Here is a 23,047-nt window from a genome sequence, read left to right on the forward strand (position 1 = left end):
GGTAGGTAGGTAGGTAGGTAGGTAGATAGGTAGGTAGGTAGGTAGGTAGGTAGGTAGGTAGGTAGGTAGGTAGGTAGGTAGGTAGGTAGGTAGGTAGGTAGGTAGGTAGGTAGGTAGGTAGGTAGGTAGGTAGGTAGGTAGATAGGTAGATAGGTAGGTAGGTAGGTAGATAGGTAGGTAGGTAGGTAGGTAGGTAGGTAGGTAGGTAGGTAGGTAGGTAGGTAGGTAGGTAGGTAGGTAGGTAGATAGGTAGGTAGATAGGTAGGTAGATAGGTAGGTAGGTAGGTAGGTAGGTAGGTAGGTAGGTAGGTAGATAGGTAGGTAGGTAGGTAGGTAGATAGATAGGTAGGTAGGTAGGTAGGTAGGTAGGTAGGTAGGTAGGTAGGTAGGTAGGTAGGTAGGTAGGTAGGTAGGTAGGTAGGTAGGTACTTGTGACTGACTGGCTTCCAGCTGTTGGGGATTTGTAGTGCAGGTGTTGTTGACATAGTGGTGGGCAGAACAATGGTCAATCATCTTTAAGCTGTGAATATTATTCTATGTGCCAATACCAAGCCAGATACTGCTGCAGAAAACATTGGTCATACGCCAACAGGAAGTTAGAATGGGAGATCAGAAACGTTGACAGGATGTTAGGACGGGAGGTCAGAAACATCAACAGGATGTTAGGACCGGAGGTCAGATACATCAACAGGAAGTTAGGACGGGAGGTCAGATACATCAACAGGATGTTAGGACGGGAGGTCAGATATGTCAACAGGAAGTTAGGACGGGAGGTCAGATACATCAACAGGATGTTAGGACCGGAGGTCAGATACATCAACAGGATGTTAGGACGGGAGGTCAGATACATCAGCAGGACGTTGGGACGGGAGGTCAGATACATCAACAGGAAGTTAGGACGGGAGGTCAGATACATCAACAGGAAGGTTGGACGGGAGGTCAGATACATCAACAGGATGTTAGGACGGGAGGTCAGATATGTCAACAGGATGTTAGGACGGGAGGTCAGATACATCAGCAGGATGTTAGGACGGGAGGTCAGATACATCAGCAGGATGTTAGGACGGGAGGTCAGATACATCAACAGGATGTTAGGGATGAAGATGTGAGACAGGGATGATGGTGATGTAGTTGAAGCTGTGAGACAGGGATGATGGTGATGTAGTTGAAGATGTGAGACAGGGATGATGGTGATGTAGTTGAAGAAGCTGTGAGACATGGATGATGGTGATGTAGTTGAAGATGTGAGACAGGGATGATGGTGATGTAGTTGAAGATGTGAGACAGGGATGATGGTGATGTAGTTGAACATGTGAGACAGGGATGATGGTGATGTAGTTGAAGAAGCTGTGAGACATGGATGATGGTGATGTAGTTGAAGATGTGAGACAGGGATGATGGTGATGGAGTTGAAGATGTGAGACAGGGATGATGGTGATGTAGTTGAAGATGTGAGACAGGGATGATGGTGATGTAGTTGAAGATGTGAGACAGGGATGATGGTGATGTAGTCAGAAGATGTGAGACGGGGATGATGGTGATGTAGTCAGAAGATGTGAGACAGGGATGATGGTGATGTAGTTGAAGATGTGAGACATGGATGATGGTGATGTAGTTGAAGATGTGAGACAGGGATGATGGTGATGTAGTTGAAGATGTGAGACAGGGATGATGGTGATGTAGTTGAAGATGTGAGACGGGGATGATGGTGATGTAGTTGAAGAAGCTGTGAGACAGGGATGATGGTGATGTAGTTGAAGATATGAGACAGGGATGATGGTGATATAGTATGAAGATGTGAGACAGGGATGATGGTGATGTAGTTGAAGAAGCTGTGAGACAGGGATGATGGTGATGTAGTTGAAGAAGCTGTGAGACAGGGATGATGGTGATGTAGTTGAAGATATGAGACAGGGATGATGGTGATATAGTATGAAGATGTGAGACAGGGATGATGGTGATGTAGTTGAAGAAGCTGTGAGACACGTGTCGTAGTTCGTGTTATCGTTTTTTATGAGGACATACTCTTCAACTGTAGTTTAAGGGGACAATCTGACTATGGGATGCAGGGTTTATGAAGTAGAATGGTTTCAGGTGTTCAATGATGATGGATATTGGTTGTGTTGACTTATTTCATGTAGTGGGTCAAATGATTGTACACGTGACACATGAATGACGATACAGGATGACACAAATGAATGGGACGGTTTTATTGAAGCATCAAATTAACATAAAACAATTCAATTATTAAAATGTCACACTACTTTCATCACAAATTATAATCTTTAATGTTTGAATATATTTTGAATACGTTAGGTTTTTACTTACAGTATGTGGTAAAAAAGTATTTCTAAAATGTACGTAAGGCTTAAAAAAAATACTAGATACTAGATACTAAAACCGTCACTTATGACACACGCAAAGCATTGGACAGGAATTCGTTAGCATTATTAGCATAACACTTAGAATTCCTGTCCAATGCATTGCGTGCGTCATAAGTTATGGGAACATATCCTGTATAATAATGTCTTCCCTACTCACCAGAGATCGTTTCTTCATGCATTCCATCACCATGAGAAAGATCTGCTGGGCCTGACCGCGGTTGTAGTTAAACGTCTTCTGGATGGTGACCAGGAGCTGGTCCTTCACGCTATCACTGACCAAGCTGAGGGGAGACAGAGACACTGGTCAGACCACCTCTACAGTCTACTCTTTAGACTGACCAAGCTGAGGGGAGACAGAGAGACTGGTCAGACCACCTCTACAGTCTACTCTTTAGACTGACCAAGCTGAGGGGAGACAGAGAGACTGGTCAGACCACCTCTACAGTCTACTCTTTAGACTGACCAAACTGAGGAGACAGAGAGACTGGTCAGACCACCTCTACAGTCTACTCTTTAGACTGACCAAGCTGAGGGGAGACAGAGAGACAGGTCAGACCACCTAAACAGTCTACTCTTTAGACTGACCAAGCAGAGGGGAGACAGAGAGACTGGTCAGACCACCTCTACAGTCTACTCTTTAGACTGACCAAGCTGAGGAGACAGAGAGACTGGTCAGACCACCTCTACAGTCTACTCTTTAGACTGACCAAGCTGAGGAGACAGAGAGACTGGTCAGACCACCTCTACAGTCTACTCTTTAGACTGACCAAGCTGAGGAGACAGAGAGACTGGTCAGACCACCTCTACAGTCTACTCTTTAGACTGACCAAGCAGAGGGGAGACAGAGAGACTGGTCAGACCACCTCTACAGTCTACTCTTTAGACTGACCAAGCTGAGGAGACAGAGAGACTGGTCAGACCACCTCTACAGTCTACTCTTTAGACTGACCAAGCTGAGGGGAGACAGAGAGACTGGTCAGACCACCTCTACAGTCTACTCTTTAGACTGACCAAGCTGAGGGGAGACAGAGAGACAGGTCAGACCACCTAAACAGTCTACTCTTTAGACTGACCAAGCAGAGGGGAGACAGAGAGACTGGTCAGACCACCTCTACAGTCTACTCTTTAGACTGACCAAGCTGAGGAGACAGAGAGACTGGTCAGACCACCTCTACAGTCTACTCTTTAGACTGACCAAGCTGAGGGGAGACAGAGAGACTGGTCAGACCACCTCTATAGTCTACTCTTTAGACTGACCAAGTTGAGGAGACAGAGAGACTGGTCAGACCACCTCTACAGTCTACTCTTTAGACTGACCAAGCTGAGGGGAGACAGAGAGACTGGTCAGACCACCTAAACAGTCTACTCTTTAGACTGACCAAGCAGAGGGGAGACAGAGAGACTGGTCAGACCACCTCTACAGTCTACTCTTTAGACTGACCAAGCTGAGGAGACAGAAAGACTGGTCAGACCACCTCTACAGTCTACTCTTTAGACTGACCAAGCTGAGGGGAGACAGAGACACTGGTCAGACCACCTCTACAGTCTCTTTTTTAGACTGACCAAGCTGAGGGGAGACAGAGAGACTGGTCAGACCACCTCTACAGTCTACTCTTTAGACTGACCAAGCTGAGGGGAGAGCCTGGTCAGACCACCTCTACAGTTTACTCTTTAGACTGACCAAGCTGAGGGGAGACAGAGAGACTGGTCAGACCACCTCTACAGTCTACTCTTTAGACTGACCAATCTGAGGAGACAGAGACACTGGTCAGACCACCTCTACAGTCTACTCTTTAGACTGACCAAGCTGAGGAGACAGAGAGACTGGTCAGACCACCTCTACAGTCTACTCTTTAGACTGACCAATCTGAGGAGACAGAGAGACTGGTCAGACCACCTCTACAGTCTACTCTTTAGACTGACCAAGCTGAGGAGACAGATACACTGGTCAGACCACCTCTACAGTCTACTCTTTAGACTGACCAAGCTGAGGGGAGACAGAGACACTAGTCAGACCACCTCTACAGTCTACTCTTTAGACTGACCAAGCTGAGGAGACAGATACACTGGTCAGACCACCTCTATAGTCTACTCTTTAGACTGACCAATCTGAGGAGACAGAGACACTGGTCAGACCACCTCTACAGTGTACTCTTTAGACTGACCAATCTGAGGAGACAGAGACACTGGTCAGACCACCTCTACAGTCTACTCTTTAGACTGACCAAGCTGAGGAGACAGAGACACTGGTCAGACCACCTCTACAGTCTACTCTTTAGACTGACCAATCTGAGGGGAGACAGAGAGACTGGTCAGACCACCTCTACAGTCTACTCTTCAGGCTTAGAAAATGCTCAAAAGATACTTCTTGTTATATTCCATTTGAAAGTATTTGCGATGTGCTTCAGTTTGGAGTTGACATTCTTAGTACTATTCAGTTGGTTCCATTGTAACTAAATCAATGTTATTATATTATTATTTAACCTTTATTCAACTATTTAATTAATTTAACTTAACTTAATTTAACTTTTTGACTTAATAAATTAATTGAACTTAATTCATTTAACTTTATTTAACTCAGTTAAGAGCAAATTCATCAGAACACAGCCCTGTTCTAGTTCTGTTTCTGCTAGTGTGGACATTAGATCACAGCCCTGTTCTAGTTCTGTTTCTGCTAGTGTGGACATTAGATCACAGCCCTGCTCTAGTTCTGTTTCTGCTAGTGTGGACATTAGATAACAGCCCTGTTCTAGTTCTGTTTCTGCTAGTGTGGACATTAGATCACAGCCCTGCTCTAGTTCTGTTTCTGCTAGTGTGGACATTAGATCACAGCCCTGCTCTAGTTCTGTTTCTGCTAGTGTGGACATTAGATCACAGCCCTGTTCTAGTTCTGTTTCTGCTAGTGTGGACATTAGATCACAGCCCTGTTCTAGTTCTGTTTCTGCTAGTGTGGACATTAGATCACAGCCCTGTTCTAGTTCTGTTTCTGCTAGTGTGGACATTAGATCACAGCCCTGCTCTAGTTCTGTTTCTGCTAGTGTGGACATTAGATCACAGCCCTGTTCTAGTTCTGTTTCTGCTAGTGTGGACATTAGATCACAACCCTGTTCTAGTTCTGTTTCTGCTAGTGTGGACATTAGATCACAGCCCTGTTCTAGTTCTGTTTCTGCTAGTGTGGACATTAGATCACAGCCCTGTTCTAGTTCTGTTTCTGCTAGTGTGGACATTAGATCACAGCCCTGTTCTAGTTCTGTTTCTGCTAGTGTGGACATTAGATCACAGCCCTGTTCTAGTTCTGTTTCTGCTAGTGTGGACATTAGATCACAGCCCTGTTCTAGTTCTTTTTCTGCTAGTGTGGACATTAGATCACAGCCCTGCTCTAGTTCTGTTTCTGCTAGTGTGGACATCAGATCACAGCCCTGCTCTAGTACTGTTTCTGCTAGTGTGGACATTAGATCACAACCCTGTTCTAGTACTGTTTCTGCTAGTGTGGACATCAGATCACAGCCCTGTTCCCTGTTCTGTTTCTCATCCAACATCCTATATACTGTCTCTAACATGAATTTGACATGTGTCTGACATATATTTGACATATATTTGACATGTATCTGACATGTATTTGACATATATTTCACATGTATTTGATATGTTTTTAAGCATATATTTTTCTGCATGTATGTGACCCAGGTCTGTTTCTCACCCGTCGTCCTCAGAGTATCTGTGTGCGAAGGAGATGATGTCAGAGGCCCGTCCACTGCCGTCACAGACCACCACCGGGACAGGGGGGTCCTCCCTCAGGCTCTCCAGGACTATGGAGATGACGTTGGGACCCCCCTCCAGGATCAGACAGACCAGAGGCACCCCCTGACCCAAACCTGGCAGAGGCAGACAAAACAACATGTTATAGACCCCCTGACCTGGCAGAGGCAGACAAAACAACATGACCCCTGACCTGACAGAGGCAGACAAAACAACATGACCCCTGACCTGACAGAGGCAGACAAAACAACATGACCCCTGACCTGGCAGAGGCAGACAAAACAACTATGGCCCCTGACCTGGCAGAGGCAGACATAACAACATGGCCCCTGACCTGGCTGAGACAGACACAACAGCTGCCTGTAGCCAGTATGTGGTCCTCAGCGGTGCTGCCTGTAGTCAGTATGTGGTCCTCAGACACAGTGGTGCTGCCTGTAGTCAGTATGTGGTCCTCAGACACAGCGGTGCTGCCTGTAGTCAGTATGTGGTCCTCAGCGGTGCTGCCTGTAGTCAGTATGTGGTCCTCAGACACAGTGGTGCTGCCTGTAGTCAGTATGTGGTCCTCAGCGGTGCTGCCTGTAGTCAGTATGTGGTCCTCAGCGGTGCTGCCTGTAGCCAGCATGTGGTCCTCAGCGGTGCTGCCTGTAGCCAGCATGTGGTCCTCAGACACAGCGGTGCTGCCTGTAGTCAGTGTGTGGTCCTCAGCGGTGCTGCCTGTAGCCAGCATGTGGTCCTCAGACACAGCGGTGCTGCCTGTAGTCAGTATGTGGTCCTCAGCGGTGCTGCCTGTAGCCAGCATGTGGTCCTCAGCGGTGCTGCCTGTAGCCAGCATGTGGTCCTCAGACACAGCGGTGCTGCCTGTAGTCAGTGTGTGGTCCTCAGCGGTGCTGCCTGTAGTCAGTATGTGGTCCTCAGCGGTGCTGCCTGTAGTCAGTATGTGGTCCTCAGCGGTGCTGCCTGTAGTCAGCATGTGGTCCTCAGCGGTGCTGCGTGTAGTCAGCATGTGGTTCTCAGACACAGCGGTGATGCCTGTAGTCAGCATGTGGTCCTCAGCGGTGCTGCCTGTAGTCAGTATGTGGTCCTCAGACACAGCGGTGCTGCCTGTAGTCAGTATGTGGTCCTCAGCGGTGCTGCCTGTAGTCAGTATGTGGTCCTCAGACACAGCGGTGCTGCCTGTAGCCAGCATGTGGTCCTCAGCGGTGCTGCCTGTAGTCAGTATGTGGTCCTCAGCGGTGCTGCCTGTAGTCAGCATGTGGTCCTCAGCGGTGCTGCCTGTAGTCAGTATGTGGTCCTCAGCGGTGCTGCCTGTAGCCAGCATGTGGTCCTCAGCGGTGCTGCTTGTAGTCAGTATGTGGTCCTCAGACACAGCGGTGCTGCCTGTAGCCAGCATGTGGTCCTCAGCGGTGCTGCCTGTAGTCGGTATGTGGTCCTCAGCGGTACTGCCTGTAGTCAGCATGTGGTCCTCAGCGGTGCTGCCTGTAGTCAGTATGTGGTCCTCAGCGGGTGCTGCCTGTAGTCAGCATGTGGTCCTCAGCGGTGCTGCCTGTAGTCAGCATGTGGTTCTCAGACACAGCGGTGCTGCCTGTAGTCAGCATGTGGTCCTCAGCGGTGCTGCCTGTAGTCAGTATGTGGTCCTCAGACACAGCGGTGCTGCCTGTAGTCAGCATGTGGTCCTCAGACACAGCGGTGCTGCCTGTAGCCAGTATGTGGTCCTCAGCGGTGCTGCCTGTAGTCAGTATGTGGTCCTCAGACACAGCGGTGCTGCCTGTAGCCACTATATGGTCCTCAGCGGTGCTGCCTGTAGTCAGTATGTGGTCCTCAGCGGTGCTGCCTGTAGTCAGTATGTGGTCCTCAGACACAGCGGTGCTGCCTGTAGTCAATATGTGGTCCTCAGCGGTGCTGCCTGTAGTCAGTATGTGGTCCTCAGACACAGCGGTGCTGCCTGTAGTCAGCATGTGGTCCTCAGCGGTGCTGCCTGTAGCCAGTATGTGGTCCTCAGAAGGATCAGTGCTGACTGTAGCCAGCATGTGGTCCTCAGCGGTGCTGCCTGTAGTCAGTATGTGGTCCTCAGACACAGCGGTGCTGCCTGTAGTCAGTATGTGGTCCTCAGACACAGCGGTGCTGCCTGTAGTCAGTGTGTGGTCCTCAGATGTGGGCCTTAGACACAGCGGTGCTGCCTGTAGTCAGTATGTGGTCCTTAGAAACAGCGGTGCTGCCTGTAGTCAGTGTGTGGTCCTCAGACACAGCGGTGCTGCCTGTAGTCAGTATGTGGTCCTCAGCGATGCTGCCTGTAGTCAGTATGTGGTCCTCAGCGGTGCTGCCTGTAGCCAGCATGTGGTCCTCAGCGATGCTGCCTGTAGTCAGTATGTGGTCCTCAGCGGTGCTGCCTGTAGTCAGTATGTGGTCCTCAGCGGTGCTGCCTGTAGTCAGCATGTGGTCCTCAGTGGTGCTGTCTGTAGTCAGCATGTGGTCCTCAGCGGTGCTGCCTGTAGTCAGTATGTGGTCCTCAGACACAGCGGTGCTGCCTGTAGTCAGCATGTGGTCCTCAGCGGTGCTGCCTGTAGCCAGTATGTGGTCCTCAGAAGGATCAGTGCTGACTGTAGCCAGCATGTGGTCCTCAGCGGTGCTGCCTATAGTCAGTATGTGGTCCTCAGACACAGCGGTGCTGCCTGTAGTCAGTATGTGGTCCTCAGACACAGCGGTGCTGCCTGTAGTCAGTGTGTGGTCCTCAGCGTTGCTGCCTGTAGTCAGTATGTGGGCCTTAGACACAGCGGTGCTGCCTGTAGTCAGTATGTGGTCCTTAGAAACAGCGGTGCTGCCTGTAGTCAGTGTGTGGTCCTCAGCGTTGCTGCCTGTAGTCAGTATGTGGTCCTCAGACACAGCGGTGCTGCCTGTAGTCAGTATGTGGTCCTCAGCGATGCTGCCTGTAGTCAGTATGTGGTCCTCAGCGATGCTGCCTGTAGTCAGTATGTGGTCCTCAGCGGTGCTGCCTGTAGCCAGCATGTGGTCCTCAGCGATGCTGCCTGTAGTCAGTATGTGGTCCTCAGCGGTGCTGCCTGTAGTCAGTATGTGGTCCTCAGCGGTGCTGCCTGTAGTCAGTATGTGGTCCTCAGCGGTGCTGCCTGTAGTCAGTATGTGGTCCTCAGCGGTGCTGCCTGTAGTCAGTATGTGGTCCTCAGCGGTGCTGCCTGTAGCCAGCATGTGGTCCTCAGCGGTGCTGCCTGTAGTCAGTATGTGGTCCTCATCGGTGCTGCCTGTAGTCAGTATGTGGTCCTCAGCGATGCTGCCTGTAGTCAGTATGTGGTCCTCAGCGGTGCTGCCTGTAGTCAGCATGTGGTCCTCAGCGGTGCTGCCTGTAGTCAGTATGTGGTCCTCATCGGTGCTGCCTGTAGTCAGTATGTGGTCCTCAGCGGTGCTGCCTGTAGTCAGCATGTGGTCCTCAGCGGTGCTGCCTGTAGTCAGCATGTGGTCCTCAGCGGTGCTGTCTGTAGTCAGCATGTGGTCCTCAGCGGTGCTGCCTGTAGTCAGCATGTGGTCCTCAGCGGTGCTGCCTGTAGTCAGTATGTGGTCCTCATAGACCTCAGACACAGTATTAATGTCAGGGTAGTTGAAGTCAGAGGTGACAGCTGAGCATCCCTTTGTTGTCCCTGCCTTATCATGATCTCCAGGCATAGGATGACAAAGGGAAACCCACAGGTCACATAGATCAGCTACTCACCGGAGTGCAGCAGTGCAGGACAGGCTCTCTCTGATCAACACACCTAAAGAAGCCTGGACTATGACAACACGAGGGTACCTTGTATCTAAGACACTAACACGGTGTATAGTTCTAACATTAACATTAACATTAGATGATTCATGGTAAATATAAAGTTGTTCTCGTCTGAGACCTGAAGACGTGTTGTTAGTTAGCTCCCTCTGCTAATGCCCTGGGCTTTAGCTCAACGGGCTTACACTGCCTGGTGTCACACAGACAACCCCCCCACCAATCTGTCAGACTTACGTGTGTTGATCTTCTGCAGGGAGATGTGTTTCTCCAGCTGACGGCGAAGACGGACCTCTGCGCCGTACTTTCCCTGGGTCCCGTTATCTGCTAGGATGAAGTGGGAGTGGCTGTTGTTGAGGACAGACAGCTTGGACATGGGGTTGGACATGGCCTGGTACGGACGTGTCACCTGGGCGGAAGACATATAATAACATCATGTTTAACGTGGAGTCGATTTGAGGAGTTGAATTGAAGGTGAGGAGTATAGTTGAGGAGTTGAATTGAGTTGAGGAGTTGAATTGAGTTGAGGAGTTGAGTTGAATTTAAATGGAGAATCACACCCAAACAAGTTCCCAAGTTGCAGTTATCTGTGACTTACGTCTCTTCCTATCAGATCCTCCTTGTTCTCCACGATGCCCCATGGAGCGATCCCGATGGCACATACTTTCCCCCTGGACTTTGAGGAGTGGTCCTTCAACGCATCTCCTACATGCCGGATCACCCCTAGGATACACATGGAGCCCGTTTTCAGCACTAAGAAGAGACGTGGACTCCATTCAGACATGAGTAGAATGGATTTGGACTTGGACTCAGACTTGAACACTAGGGACTTGGTACTCGACTCGGACTCAGACTTGAACACTAGGGACTTGGTGCTGGACTCGGACTTGAACACTAGGGACTTGGTACTCGACTCGGACTCAGACTTGAACACTAGGGACTTGGTACTCGACTCGGACTCAGACTTGAACACTAGGGACTTGGTGCTGGACTCGGACTCAGACTTGAACACTAGGGACATGGTGCTGGACTCGGACTCAGACTTGAACACTAGGGACTTGGTGCTGGTCTCGGACTCAGACTTGAACACTAGGGACTTGGTACTCGACTCGGACTCAGACTTGAACACTAGGGACTTGGTACTCGACTCGGACTCAGACTTGAACACTAGGGACTTGGTACTCGACTCGGACTCAGACTTGAACACTAGGGACTTGGTACTCGACTCGGACTCAGACTTGAACACTACGGACTTGGTGCTGGACTCGGACTCAGACTAGAACACTAGGGACTTGGTACTCAACTCGGACTCAGACTTGAACCCTAGGGACTTGGTGCTGGACTCAGACTTGAACACTAGGGACTTGGTACTCGACTCGGACTCAGACTAGAACACTAGGGACTTGGTACTCGACTCGGACTCAGACTTGAACACTAGGGACTTGGTACTCGACTCGGACTCAGACTTGAACCTTAGGGACTTGACTCAGACTCAGACTTGAACACTAGGGACTTGGTACTCGACTCGGACTCAGACTTGAACACAAGGGACTTGGTACTCGACTTGGACTCAGACTTGAACACTAGGGACTTGGTACTCGACTCGGACTCAGACTTGAACACTACGGACTTGGTGCTGGACTCGGACTTGAACACTAGGGACTTGGTACTCGACTCGGACTCAGACTTGAACACTAGGGACTTGGTACTCGACTCGGACTCAAGATTTAGTGACTTGCCTACGTTACCGTTGTTTGCTAGATACCTCAGTAACCATGTCAGTGAATGTAACACGTTGTTAGCAACTACAGTACGTACCAGTGCTGACTCCGCCAGTGAGTATCCAGGCTCCGGTGGTGACCGCAGCCTGGATCAGACCCTTTCCAAACACCTGTTTTAGTTTGGGCTGCAGGTCGAAGTTCTGCAGTCCCCCGTGGACGGAGATGAGCAGGGTGGGGAGCTCCAGCTGCCAGTCTTTCACCATCAGGTGGAGCATGTTGTCTGGCTTGGAATCGTACGCCACACGGATGTACTGTAGGGGAGAGATGGATGGAGAGAGTGAACAAGATGATGGTGGCATGGTTCATGTCTTCATGTCTTCTTGGTTCATGTCTTCATGTCTTCATGGTTCATGTCTTCATGGTTCATGTCTTCATGTCTTCATGTCTTCATGGTTCATGTCTTCATGTCTTCATGGCTTCATGGCTCATGTCTTCATGGTTCATGTCTTCATGTCTTCATGGTTCATGTCTTCATGTCTTCATGGTTCATGTCTTCATGGTTCATGTCTTCATGGCTCATGTCTTCATGGCTTCATGTCTTCATGTCTTCATGTCTTCATGGCTCATGTCTTCATGTCTTCATGGCTCATGTCTTCATGGTTCATGTCTTCATGTCTTCATGGTTCATGTCTTCATGGTTCATGTCTTCATGTCTTCATGTCTTCATGTCTTCATGGTTCATGTCTTCATGGTTCATGTCTTCATGTCTTCTTGGTTCATGTCTTCATGGTTTATGAGGACATTCTATTTCAACTATTGTTTATGTTGAGGAGAGATGAGAGAGATGAGAGAATGAAGGGTTGAGGAGGAGAGGAAAAGGGGTCAGGAGGTGAATTTATAAATGGAGGATTGAGGAGGAGAGGAAAAAGGGTCAGGAAGTGAATTTATAAATGGAGGATTGAGGAGGAGAGGAAAAAGGGTCAGGAAGTGAATTTATAAATGGAGGTTTGAGGAGGAGAGGAAAAAGGGTCAGGAAGTGAATTTATAAATGGAGGTTTGAGGAGGAGAGGAAAAAGGGTCAGGAAGTGAATTTATAAATGGAGGATTGAGGAGGAGAGGAAAAAGGGTCAGGAAGTGAATTTATAAATGGAGGATTGAGGAGGAGAGGAAAAAGGGTCAGGAAGTGAATTTATAAATGGAGGATTGAGGAGGAGAGGAAAAAGGGTCAGGAAGTGAATTTATAAATGGAGGTTTGAGGAGGAGAGGAAAAAGGGTCAGGAAGTGAATTTATAAATGGAGGATTGAGGAGGAGAGGAAAAAGGGTCAGGAGGTGAATTTATAAATGGAGGATTGAGGAAGAGAGGAAAAAGGGTCAGGAAGTGAATTTATAAATGGAGGATTGAGGAGGAGAGGAAAAAGGGTCAGGAAGTGAATTTATAAATGGAGGATTGAGGAGGAGAGGAAAAAGGGTCAGGAAGTGAATTTATAAATGGAGGATGCTTCAAAGGAATGAAGGAAAGAAAATGGCGTCTAACCATGGCCTTGTTGACATGTCCTCCTCCCTGGAACTCCATGATGCCGTATGTGTCTGTGGGCGTGGCCTGTGTGTGTTTAAGCACGGACCAGCGTTCCATGGGCACCGCCGCCCCCTGACCGATCTGACCTGCCTCTTCCGCCGCCCTAGTGGTCGCCCCCGGGATGATGGCCACATGCTGGTTCACTACCTGACCACAACTGCACCTGGAGGTAGAAAGGGAGGACATAGGGGGGGGGGGGGGGGGGTTATAAATGCTTATCGCTGGTGTTATAATGCATTATAACCACTTCATAGTACTTTCTACATGTTGGTTTGTAAAGTGTTAAGGGAAGCGTGATGGAATGTGGAACACGAACAGACGGACGGTGTAAACAGCTGTGAAAGATGACTAGTAGTAGCTTTGTCAACGTAGCATAAAGCTACATCACCATGTTACTGACAGCTGTTACGGTTCATGTTTGTGTGCTGACCAATTTCAGCTGCATCTCTGTTTGCTGTAGAGCTATCTGGGGGGGGGGGGGGGGGGGGGGGGGTTGGTCACGGTAAATCCCCACAATCACCACCATGTGAAAGGATTTGGGCCTTAATAAGGGATTTGGGCCACGTAACGGCAAGTTGTTTATACCATATTTTTTTTTTTTACTGAGAGCGTTTCGGTACGAGTGGAGATTTCATTAAGTCTACGTCCCAAATAGCATCATGTTCCCTTTTTAGTGCACTACGTTTGACCACTACGTTTGATCAGGACTGATAACAGTGCCCTATATAGGGCATAGGATACCACTTGGGATGTACCCTAAATTCTACAGCACTCTAAAAACACAGAGGGTTTTTTATTTTATTAAAACTGGGTCAGTGAAAGCCCCCTCTCTCCCTCTCTCTGTCTCTCTCTCTCTCTCTCTCTCTCTCTCTCTGTCTCTCTCTCTCTCTCTCTCTCTGTCTCTCTCCCTCTCTCTCTCTCTCTCTCTCTCTCTCTCTCTCTCCCTCTCTCTCTCTCTCTCTCTCTCTCTCTCTCTCTCTCTCTCTGTCTCTCTCTCTCTCTCTCTCTCTCTCTCTCTCTCTCTGTCTCTCTCTCTCTCTCTCTCTCTCTCTCTCTCTCTCTCTCTCTCTCTCTCTCTCTCTCTCTCTCTGCCTCTCTCCCTCTCTCTCTCTCTCTCTCTCTCTCTCTCTCTCTCTCTCTCTCTCTCTCTCCCTCTCTCTCTCTCTGCCTCTCTCTCTCTCTGCCTCTCTATCTCTCTCTCTCTCTCTCTCTGCCTCTCTCCCTCTCTCTCTCTCTCTCTCTCTCTCTCTCTCTCTCTCTCTCTCTCTGCCTCTCTCTCTCTCTCTCTCTCTGCCTCTCTCTCTCTCTCTCTCTCTCTCTGCCTCTCTCCCTCTCTCTCTCTCTCTCTCTCTCTCTCTCTCTCTCTCTCTCTCTCTCTCTCTCTGCCTCTCTCTCTCTCTCTCTCTCTGCCTCTCTCCCTCTCTCTCTCTCTCTCTCTCTCTCTCTCTCTCTCTCTCTCTCTGCCTCTCTCTCTCTCTCTCTCTGTCTCTCTCTCTCTCTCTCTCTCAACAAATGATCTGGTGCTCAACATGGAAGCATATGAGAGCAGTGCGGAACAAGGAAAATTGGATTGGTGGAAAGAGTGGCGTGAATGGTACCTGTTGGGTTCTGGGTAAAGAGGGGCGTGAATGGTACCTGTTGGGTTCTGGGTAAAGAGGGGCATGAATGGTACCTGTTGGGTTCTGGGTAAAGAGGGGCATGAACGGTACCTGTTGGGTTCTGGGTAAAGAGTGGCATGAATGGTACCTGTTGGGCATGAACCGTACCTGTTTGGTTCTTTGCTGGGAAATATTTGGATACACTCTCTTTTCTGAAACGTCTTCTCAATCCAAGCTTTGTGGGCCTGCAAGAGAGAGATTCGTGGTTTTAGACTTCAGAATCCCTCGACTCTGGTAAACACTACGTCGTAAAGAAAAGCCCCACTATTAAAACCATCCGCATAATTAAATACTTTATTAAATAGCTTGGATACATTAAAATAACAGCAGGTTAGGTCTGAGATTTCATGTCCTGTTCATTTTGCAGTTTATGGACCCAATCCGATGATAAGAGCATCATGGCACGACAGCAGAACAACACCAGTTATGTGTGCTGTTTTCTGTGTTGTCTAAATTCAATCGAAGCCTGTAAAAGGTCAAAACATTGAAAGTGGATGTTCCATATTATCACAACACACGTTCTGTTAGTGTGTTCTACTGATCCAACAATGGACCATACCCTGCACCATCTGGTCTCCCCCTGCCTTCACACTGCGACTCTGTCACAGGTGGCTCCCTATTCCCTATATAGTGGTACTACTATAGACCAGAGCCCTATTCCCTATATAGTGGTACTACTATAGACCAGAGTCCTATTCCCTATATAGTGGTACTACTATAGACCAGAGCCCTATTCCCGATATAGTGGTACTACTATAGACCAGAGCCCTATTCCCTATATAGTGGTACTACTATAGACCAGAGCCCTATTCCCTATATAGTGGTACTACTATAGACCAGAGCCCTATTCCCTATATAGTGGTACTACTATAGACCAGAGCCCTATTCCCTATATAGTGGTACTACTATAGACCAGAGCCATATTCCCTATATAGTGGTACTACTATAGACCTGAGCCCTATTCCCTATATAGTGGTACTACTATAGACCTGAGCCCTATTCCCTATATAGTGGTACTACTATAGACCAGAGCCATATTCCCTATATAGTGGTACTACTATAGACCAGAGCCCTATTCCCTATATAGTGGTACTACTATAGACCTGAGCCCTATTCCCTATATAGTACACTACTATAGACCAGAGCCCTATTCCCTATACAGGAGCCCTATGGGTCTAGCTAATTACTGGTAGAATGCTGCTTTCTTTCGTAACGTTCAGGCACAAAAACTCTTATTTCTTGATGGAACAAATCCTCTTAACTACAACGCTGGTCACCTAATCCTGCCTAAACGCTCCAGCAAAGAACAGTGCAGTGTGTGTGTGTGTGTGTGTGTGTGTGTGTGTGGGTCTGTGTGAGTGTGTGTGTGTGTGTGTGTGTGTGTGTGTGTGTGTGTGTGTGTGTGTGTGTGTGTGTGTGTGTGTGTGTGTATGCATTCATGCGTGTACATGTGACGCCAAATAAACCTAATGACTCTGTGTTGTGGTTTTTCCGTAGTGATTAACAGGTCACTGTACTGCAGAAGCAATGGGGCAGGGGGTCCTGTCTGTCGCAGAGCACTCTGGGAAATACATTCACTCTGGATAATGGTGGATTAAACCCAAGTCCCAACAAATAGTGACCGGGCACATCTTGGATTATTGTCTATACTGCATATAACAAATAGTTAGTATTTATAGCTCCTGAAACGGTAACTAACCTCACACATAGTTTTACTCAAGCTTTAACAAAAAAAATATTCTTTCAGAGATTTGGATGTAAAAGTTTGTTCATTGCAAATGGTTAAAATAGTAAAACAATTAGTAAACATGGGCCTCTTAGCCGCAGATAATATCAAACTCATCTAGTCAACGACTCAATGGAGTCGGACAGCGTTCCACAGCTCATTATTATCAACCTGGTAAACAGTCTAATTTATAAACAACATATTACAGCTCATTATTATCAACCTGGTAAACAGTCTAATTCATAAACAACATATTACAGCTCATTATTATCAACCTGGTAAACAGTCTAATTCATAAACAACATATTACAGCTCATTAATATCAACCTGGTAAACAGTCTAATTCATAAACAACCACTCAGAGCGGAATCAATTTGAACTTGTTTAAAATCTAGTTTCAACCAGTTTCTGGGAAAGAAAGATGAAAAAGGACAAAGAAGACAGTAAATTCTCTAACTAACAAGATCAGTTCCTGGGAAAGAAAGGTGAAAAGGGACAAAGAAGACAGTAAATTCTGTAACTAACAAGATCAGTTCCTGGGAAAGAAAGATGAAAAAGGACAAAGAAGACAGTAAATTCTGTAACTAACAAGATCAGTTCCTGGGAAAGAAAGATGAAAAAGGACAAAGAAGACAGTAAATTCTGTAACTAACAAGATCAGTTCCTGGGAAAGAAAGGTGAAAAGGGACAAAGTAGACAGTAAATTCTGGCAAGTCAGTTAAGAACAAATTCTTATTTATAATGACGGCCTACTCCGGCCAGTCCCGGACGACGCTGGGACTCCCAATCACGGCCGTTTGTGATACAGCCTGGATTTGAACCAGGGTGTCAGTAGTGACGCCTCTAACACTAGAGATGCAGTGCCTTTAGACTGTTGCGCCACTCGGGAGCCCAGAGAGGAAGTTGGCCAAAAACTCTCCTATTCTAACTCCTAACTCCTAACTCCTAACACCTAACACCTAACTCCTAACTCCTAACACCTAACACCTAACTCCTAACTCCTAACACCTAACACCTAACTCCTAACTCCTAACACTTAACTCCTAAATAGTAACTCCTAACTCCTAACACCTAACACCTAACTCCTAACACCTAACACCTAACTCCTAACTCCTAACACTTAACTCCTAACTCCTAACTCCTAACTCCTAACTCCTAATTCCTAACACCCTACACACTATAGAGTACAGATTACTTAGATTGACCACAGATTGACTAAAGTTTTAGATTGACCACAGATTGACTAAAGTTTTAGATTGACCACAGATTGACTAAAGTTTTAGATTGACCACAGATTGACTAAAGTTTTAGATTGACCACAGATTGACTAAAGTTTTAGATTGACCACAGATTGACTAAAGTTTTAGATTGACCACAGATTGACTAAAGTTTTAGATTGACCACAGATTGACTAAAGTTTTAGATTGACCACAGATTGACTAAAGTTTTAGATTGACCACAGATTGACTAAAGTTTTAGATTGACCACAGATTGACTAAAGTTTTAGATTGACCACAGATTGACTAAAGTTTTAGATTGACCACAGATTGACTAAAGTTTTAGATTGACCACAGATTGACTAAAGTTTTAGATTGACCACAGATTGACTAAAGTTTTAGATTGACCACAGATTGACTAAAGTTTTAGATTGACCACAGATTGACTAAAGTTTTAGATTGACCACAGATTGACTAAAGTTTTAGATTGACCACAGATTGACTAAAGTTTTAGATTGACCACAGATTGACTAAAGTTTTAGATTGACCACAGATTGACTAAAGTTTTAGATTGACCACAGATTGACTAAAGTTTTAGATTGACCACAGATTGACTAAAGTTTTAGATTGACCACAGATTGACTAAAGTTTTAGATTGACCACAGATTGAAACTAATTTACTTTTATAACAATTCAATGAATGAACGTTTAAAATCAGGGTGCTTCCGAAATAAGCATTTTGTTCTGAGATCTATTCCTCATGTGGAGTTGTTTTGGAGACTAAGTAACATAGAGTTTTTTTTGGTATTTAACCTTTCTGTAACGAGGCAAGTCAGTTCTCATTTACAATGACAGCCTACCGGGGAACCTGTGGTTTTAGAGGTTAACATAGAGGTTATTTATCCACTAGGCTACCCTGCAATGACAGCCTACTGGGGAACCTGTGGTTATAGAGGTTAACATAGAGGTTATTTATCCACTAGGCTACCCTGCAATGACAGTCTACTGGGGAACCTGTGGTTTTAGAGGTTAACATAGAGGTTATTTATCCACTAGGCTACCCTGCAATGACAGCCTACTGGGGAACCTGTGGTTATAGAGGTTAACATAGAGGTTATTTATCCACTAGGCTACCGTGCAATGACAGCCTACCGGGGAACCTGTGGTTATAGAGGTTAACATAGAGGTTATTTATCCACTAGGCTACCGTGCAATGACAGCCTACTGGGGAACCTGTGGTTTTAGAGGTTAACATAGAGGTTATTTATCCACTAGGCTACCCTGCAATGACAGCCTACTGGGGAACCTGTGGTTTTAGAGGTTAACATAGAGGTTATTTATCCACTAGGCTACCCTGCAATGACAGTCTACAGGGGAACCTGTGGTTTTAGAGGTTAACATAGAGGTTATTTATCCACTAGGCTACCCTGCAATGACAGCCTACTGGGGAACCTGTGGTTTTAGAGGTTAACATAGAGGTTATTTATCCACTAGGCTACCCTGCAATGACAGCCTACTGGGGAACCTGTGGTTTTAGAGGTTAACATAGAGGTTATTTATCCACTAGGCTACCCTGCAATGACAGCCTACTGGGGAACCTGTGGTTTTAGAGGTTAACATAGAGGTTATTTATCCACTAGGCTACCCTGCAATGACAGCCTACTGGGGAACCTGTGGTTTTAGAGGTTAACATAGAGGTTATTTGTTCGTTGATGGAACTGTCTCTAAATTGCTATTTAAAATGGTTTTTTTAAATATAATTTCATCACATTTCTATTCCATTTCCCTCTGTATGTTGTCTCCCAACCTAAGTTGGTGCAACATAACCCAACTCCTCTCTATTGCACCTCAAATGAATCCCCTGCCTATAAGACATGAACAAAGTAGACCATAACAAGTTTCTACACCAAAGAAGATACAGAGTTTCCTCGATACATCAGAAAAAAATGAAGAACCACTTACCCTGAGTTGAAGAGCAACCAGTCGAAACTTCAAGAGGAGCACAAGAGTAACTCAACACCCAACTACTAGTAAAGAAGAACTCAAGAACTCAAGAACTCTCTTAGAACTCAAGAACTCTAAGAACTCTCAATAACTCTAAGAACTCTCAATAACTCTAAGAACTCTCTTAGAACTCAAGAACTCTCTAAGAACTCAAGAACTCTCTTAGAACTCAAGAACTCTCTAAGAACTCAAGAACTCTCTTAGAACTCAAGAACTCTCTAAGAACTCAAGAACTCTCAATAACTCTAAGAACTCTGAAGAAACTTCACACCAGCCCAGCCCTATCTCCAGCTCTCTGGCTGCTCTCACCCGGGTCCTCCTAACCCACTGAAGCCCAGCAGATATGAAACGACATGACTTTATGAAGCTGGGCTCATATGATGAGCATGTGAGCCGGCTCTTTGTTCAAGCCTTGGTCTCATGACTTCAGTTCAAGGTAATCCTTTTGAGAGTCTCATGACCCATATCAGTCCCTGCTCCCCTCCTTGCACACAGGGCATTTTCATCCTGGGCTGGAACGAGAACCAGAAAGAACCAACCCCCCACCCCACCCCTCTCTCCTCACTAATCTCTCTAACTCAAACTCTGCTAGAGAACGTTCTTCTCTCTAACTCTCTCTCCTGGTTGTTGAAGAAGAAAGAGAAATAATGTTTAAAAAATGAAATAAAGAAAGAGGAAGTTATAATAACCAGAAGAAGAAAAAAAACATATTTAAAAAAAAGTAGTGGAACAAAAGTAATGTTTTCTCGTAGAATATGTGTCAACCCCCTGCTGCTCTGATTGAACCCCATTTGCATAATTGAGAGAATTGGGCACAGGATGGATGTTGTTGTTGAAAGGGGTTTTGTTGAAGAATGACAGAGCACTATTTGCCCATATTGATGATTGTAACATTGTAATGAAACGTATCTTTTCCTCTAAGCAGCTTCGTTAACAGTTGAACTGTCGAAGGACCTTCTTTGATATGGACCAGAGGATGTCTGGCTGAGACTGTTGTCATGGTGAAACAGAGAGACAAAACCAATCAGAGAGGAAACAGCTTTCGTTCAGAGGACATTCATTTTTACCCTGGCTTGTCTTTCCCAGTTATTAAAAAATAAATAAAAAGAGGACATGGACTTCAACTGAAGAGAAAATGTTGCTTCTAACTCACTTAAACTTTTGGTTACCAAACAACGAATTTAACCAGGAACGGTGTGCATGTTTTGAGTTTGTGACAGAAACTAGGTTGAAAATATCTTATTTAAAAAAAAGACTGATCAAACGTGGTGAATAAAACCAATGTCTTTCATACCACCCGGTGCACCCAGGGTAAACTGGCGAGGGTTGTGCTTTGAAAACACGTGCAACTCGCCCTGCTGCACGGCCCCCTGGGTAAAATTATCCCACACTCTTAGAAAAAAAAAGTGCTATCTAGAACCTATAAGTTTCTTCGGCTGTCTCCATAGGAGAACCCTTTGAAGAACCCTTTTGGGTTCCAGGTAGAACCCTTTTGGGTTCCAGGTAGAACCCTTTTTGGTTCAGGTAGAACCCTTTTGGCTCCAGGTAGAACCCTTTTGGGTTCCAGGTAGAACCCTTTTTGGTTCCTCGTAGAACCCGTTTTGGTTCCAGGTAGAACCCTTTGTAGAACCCTTTTGGGTTCCAGGTAGAACCCTTTTTGGTTCCAGGTAGAACCCTTTTTGGTTCCAGGTAGAACCCCTTTCCACAGAGGGTTCTACCTGGAATCAAAAGGGGTTCTTAAAAGGGTTCTCCTACGGGGACAGCTGAAGAAACCCCTTACGCAACCCCCCCCCCCCCCCCTAAGAGTTTAGGCTCACCTAAACCCTTCATCCACACCATTTAGTATGGAAATCCTGTGTGAACTGTGTAACTGTGTTGACTAGGAACCTCTGTGAGCACAGTGAACAACAAGCCCTTGGAAAAATAAGGCTGTAGGGCGCCACATGAGGAATAGGGACTTATTTGGGCTGCGTCCCGGGATACTTTAGAATCAGATTAGGATAAGTATATGAACATGACTAGCATCTAGAGCCCCACAAAACAATAAACCCTATGTGTTTTGGTGAGACAAACAGATATTGTATTAGGTATTACAGTGGCATGACTATTTAAAAACAGAAAGACAATTGTTACAGTTTGTGTTTAGACGTATGCTTAGAGATCACATTATTAAGAGCTTTGGTTAATACTGCTCGTTTCCTCTTAATAACGAACAGTTTTATTCCATTTGTAAATCACATTACCTTCTCAAAGCATGGCATTGTGAAGTGATGATGACATGTGAGTGACCAGACACCAGGCGCACACACACACACACACACACACACACATAGAGACGCACACACACACACATAGAGACGCACACACACACACACACACACACACACACACACACAGACACACACACACGGCAGTCTGAACGTCACGATACATTAGTGGTAATGAGGATCAGATCAAAGACCAGTTAAAGCTGGTGATGAAAATAACAAGCGGCATGCTGAGCCGAGGTCCAAGTGGGCACCCGAAACCCTCTTCCCTTTCCAGGGAACTGATTTGGACCAAGGCCCTTTGGGAATTCGGGGTTTACTTGTTTGGTTTAAGTGGAACGCACAACGTCAACCAATGACAGCCATCTATAGATCCTTAAATATCCCAACCAATGACAGTCATCTATAGATCTGTAAATATCCCAACCAATGACAGCCATCTATAGATCTGTAAATATCCCAACCAATGACAGCCATCTATAGATCTGTAAATATCCTAACCAATGACAGCCATCTATAGATCTGTAAATATCCCAACCAATGACAGCCATCTATAGATCTGTAAATATCCCAACCAATGACAGCCATCTATAGATCTGTAAATATCCCAACCAATGACAGCCATCTATAGATCTGTAAATATCCCAACCAATGACAGCCATCTATAGATCCTTAAATATCCCAACCAATGACAGCCATCTATAGATCCTTAAATATCCCAACCAATGACAGCCATCTATAGATCCTTAAATATCCCAACCAATGACAGCCATCTATAGATCTGTAAATATCCCAACCAATGACAGCCATCTATAGATCTGTAAATATCCCAACCAATGACAGCCATCTATAGATCTGTAAATATCCCAACCAATGACAGCCATCTATAGATCCTTAAATATCCCAACCAATGACAGCCATCTATAGATCCTTAAATATCCCAACCAATGACAGCCATCTATAGATCT

General features: G+C 46.2%; 2 protein-coding genes across 2 annotated transcripts in view; both read right to left on the reverse strand.

Annotated features, from left to right (window-relative positions):
- LOC110500983 (transient receptor potential cation channel subfamily M member 1-like) overlaps positions 1–20,319 on the reverse strand; it is an 84,929-nt gene extending 64,610 nt beyond the window's left edge. Inside the window, exons 1-8 of the mRNA XM_036981647.1 lie at positions 19,771–20,319; positions 14,974–15,050; positions 13,166–13,370; positions 11,728–11,941; positions 10,508–10,632; positions 10,147–10,318; positions 6,085–6,259; positions 2,542–2,665 (exon numbers count right to left, since the gene is read on the reverse strand). Of these exons, the coding sequence (XP_036837542.1) occupies positions 2,542–2,665; positions 6,085–6,259; positions 10,147–10,318; positions 10,508–10,632; positions 11,728–11,941; positions 13,166–13,264 (909 nt within the window). The 5' untranslated portion in view covers positions 13,265–13,370; positions 14,974–15,050; positions 19,771–20,319. The remainder of the gene's footprint in view (positions 1–2,541; positions 2,666–6,084; positions 6,260–10,146; positions 10,319–10,507; positions 10,633–11,727; positions 11,942–13,165; positions 13,371–14,973; positions 15,051–19,770) is intronic.
- On the reverse strand, positions 2,672–6,076 carry LOC118964995. The gene is made up of 2 exons (XM_036981646.1): positions 4,706–6,076; positions 2,672–4,101 (listed from the first exon to the last, which is right to left on the reverse strand). The coding sequence occupies exon 1, from the start codon at positions 6,056–6,058 to the stop codon at positions 4,943–4,945; it is 1,116 nt and encodes a 371-aa protein (XP_036837541.1). The 5' UTR covers positions 6,059–6,076; the 3' UTR covers positions 2,672–4,101; positions 4,706–4,942.
- Positions 20,320–23,047: the final 2,728 nt, after the last annotated feature.

Source organism: Oncorhynchus mykiss, chromosome 6 (genome assembly GCF_013265735.2).
Source record: "Oncorhynchus mykiss isolate Arlee chromosome 6, USDA_OmykA_1.1, whole genome shotgun sequence".
Lineage (NCBI taxonomy): Eukaryota > Metazoa > Chordata > Actinopteri > Salmoniformes > Salmonidae > Oncorhynchus > Oncorhynchus mykiss.

Excerpts from the sequence above, each read along its gene's own strand:
- LOC118964995 (XM_036981646.1), bottom strand. The coding sequence starts at position 6,058 with ATGCAGAAAAATATATGCTTAAAAACATATCAAATACATGTGAAATAT.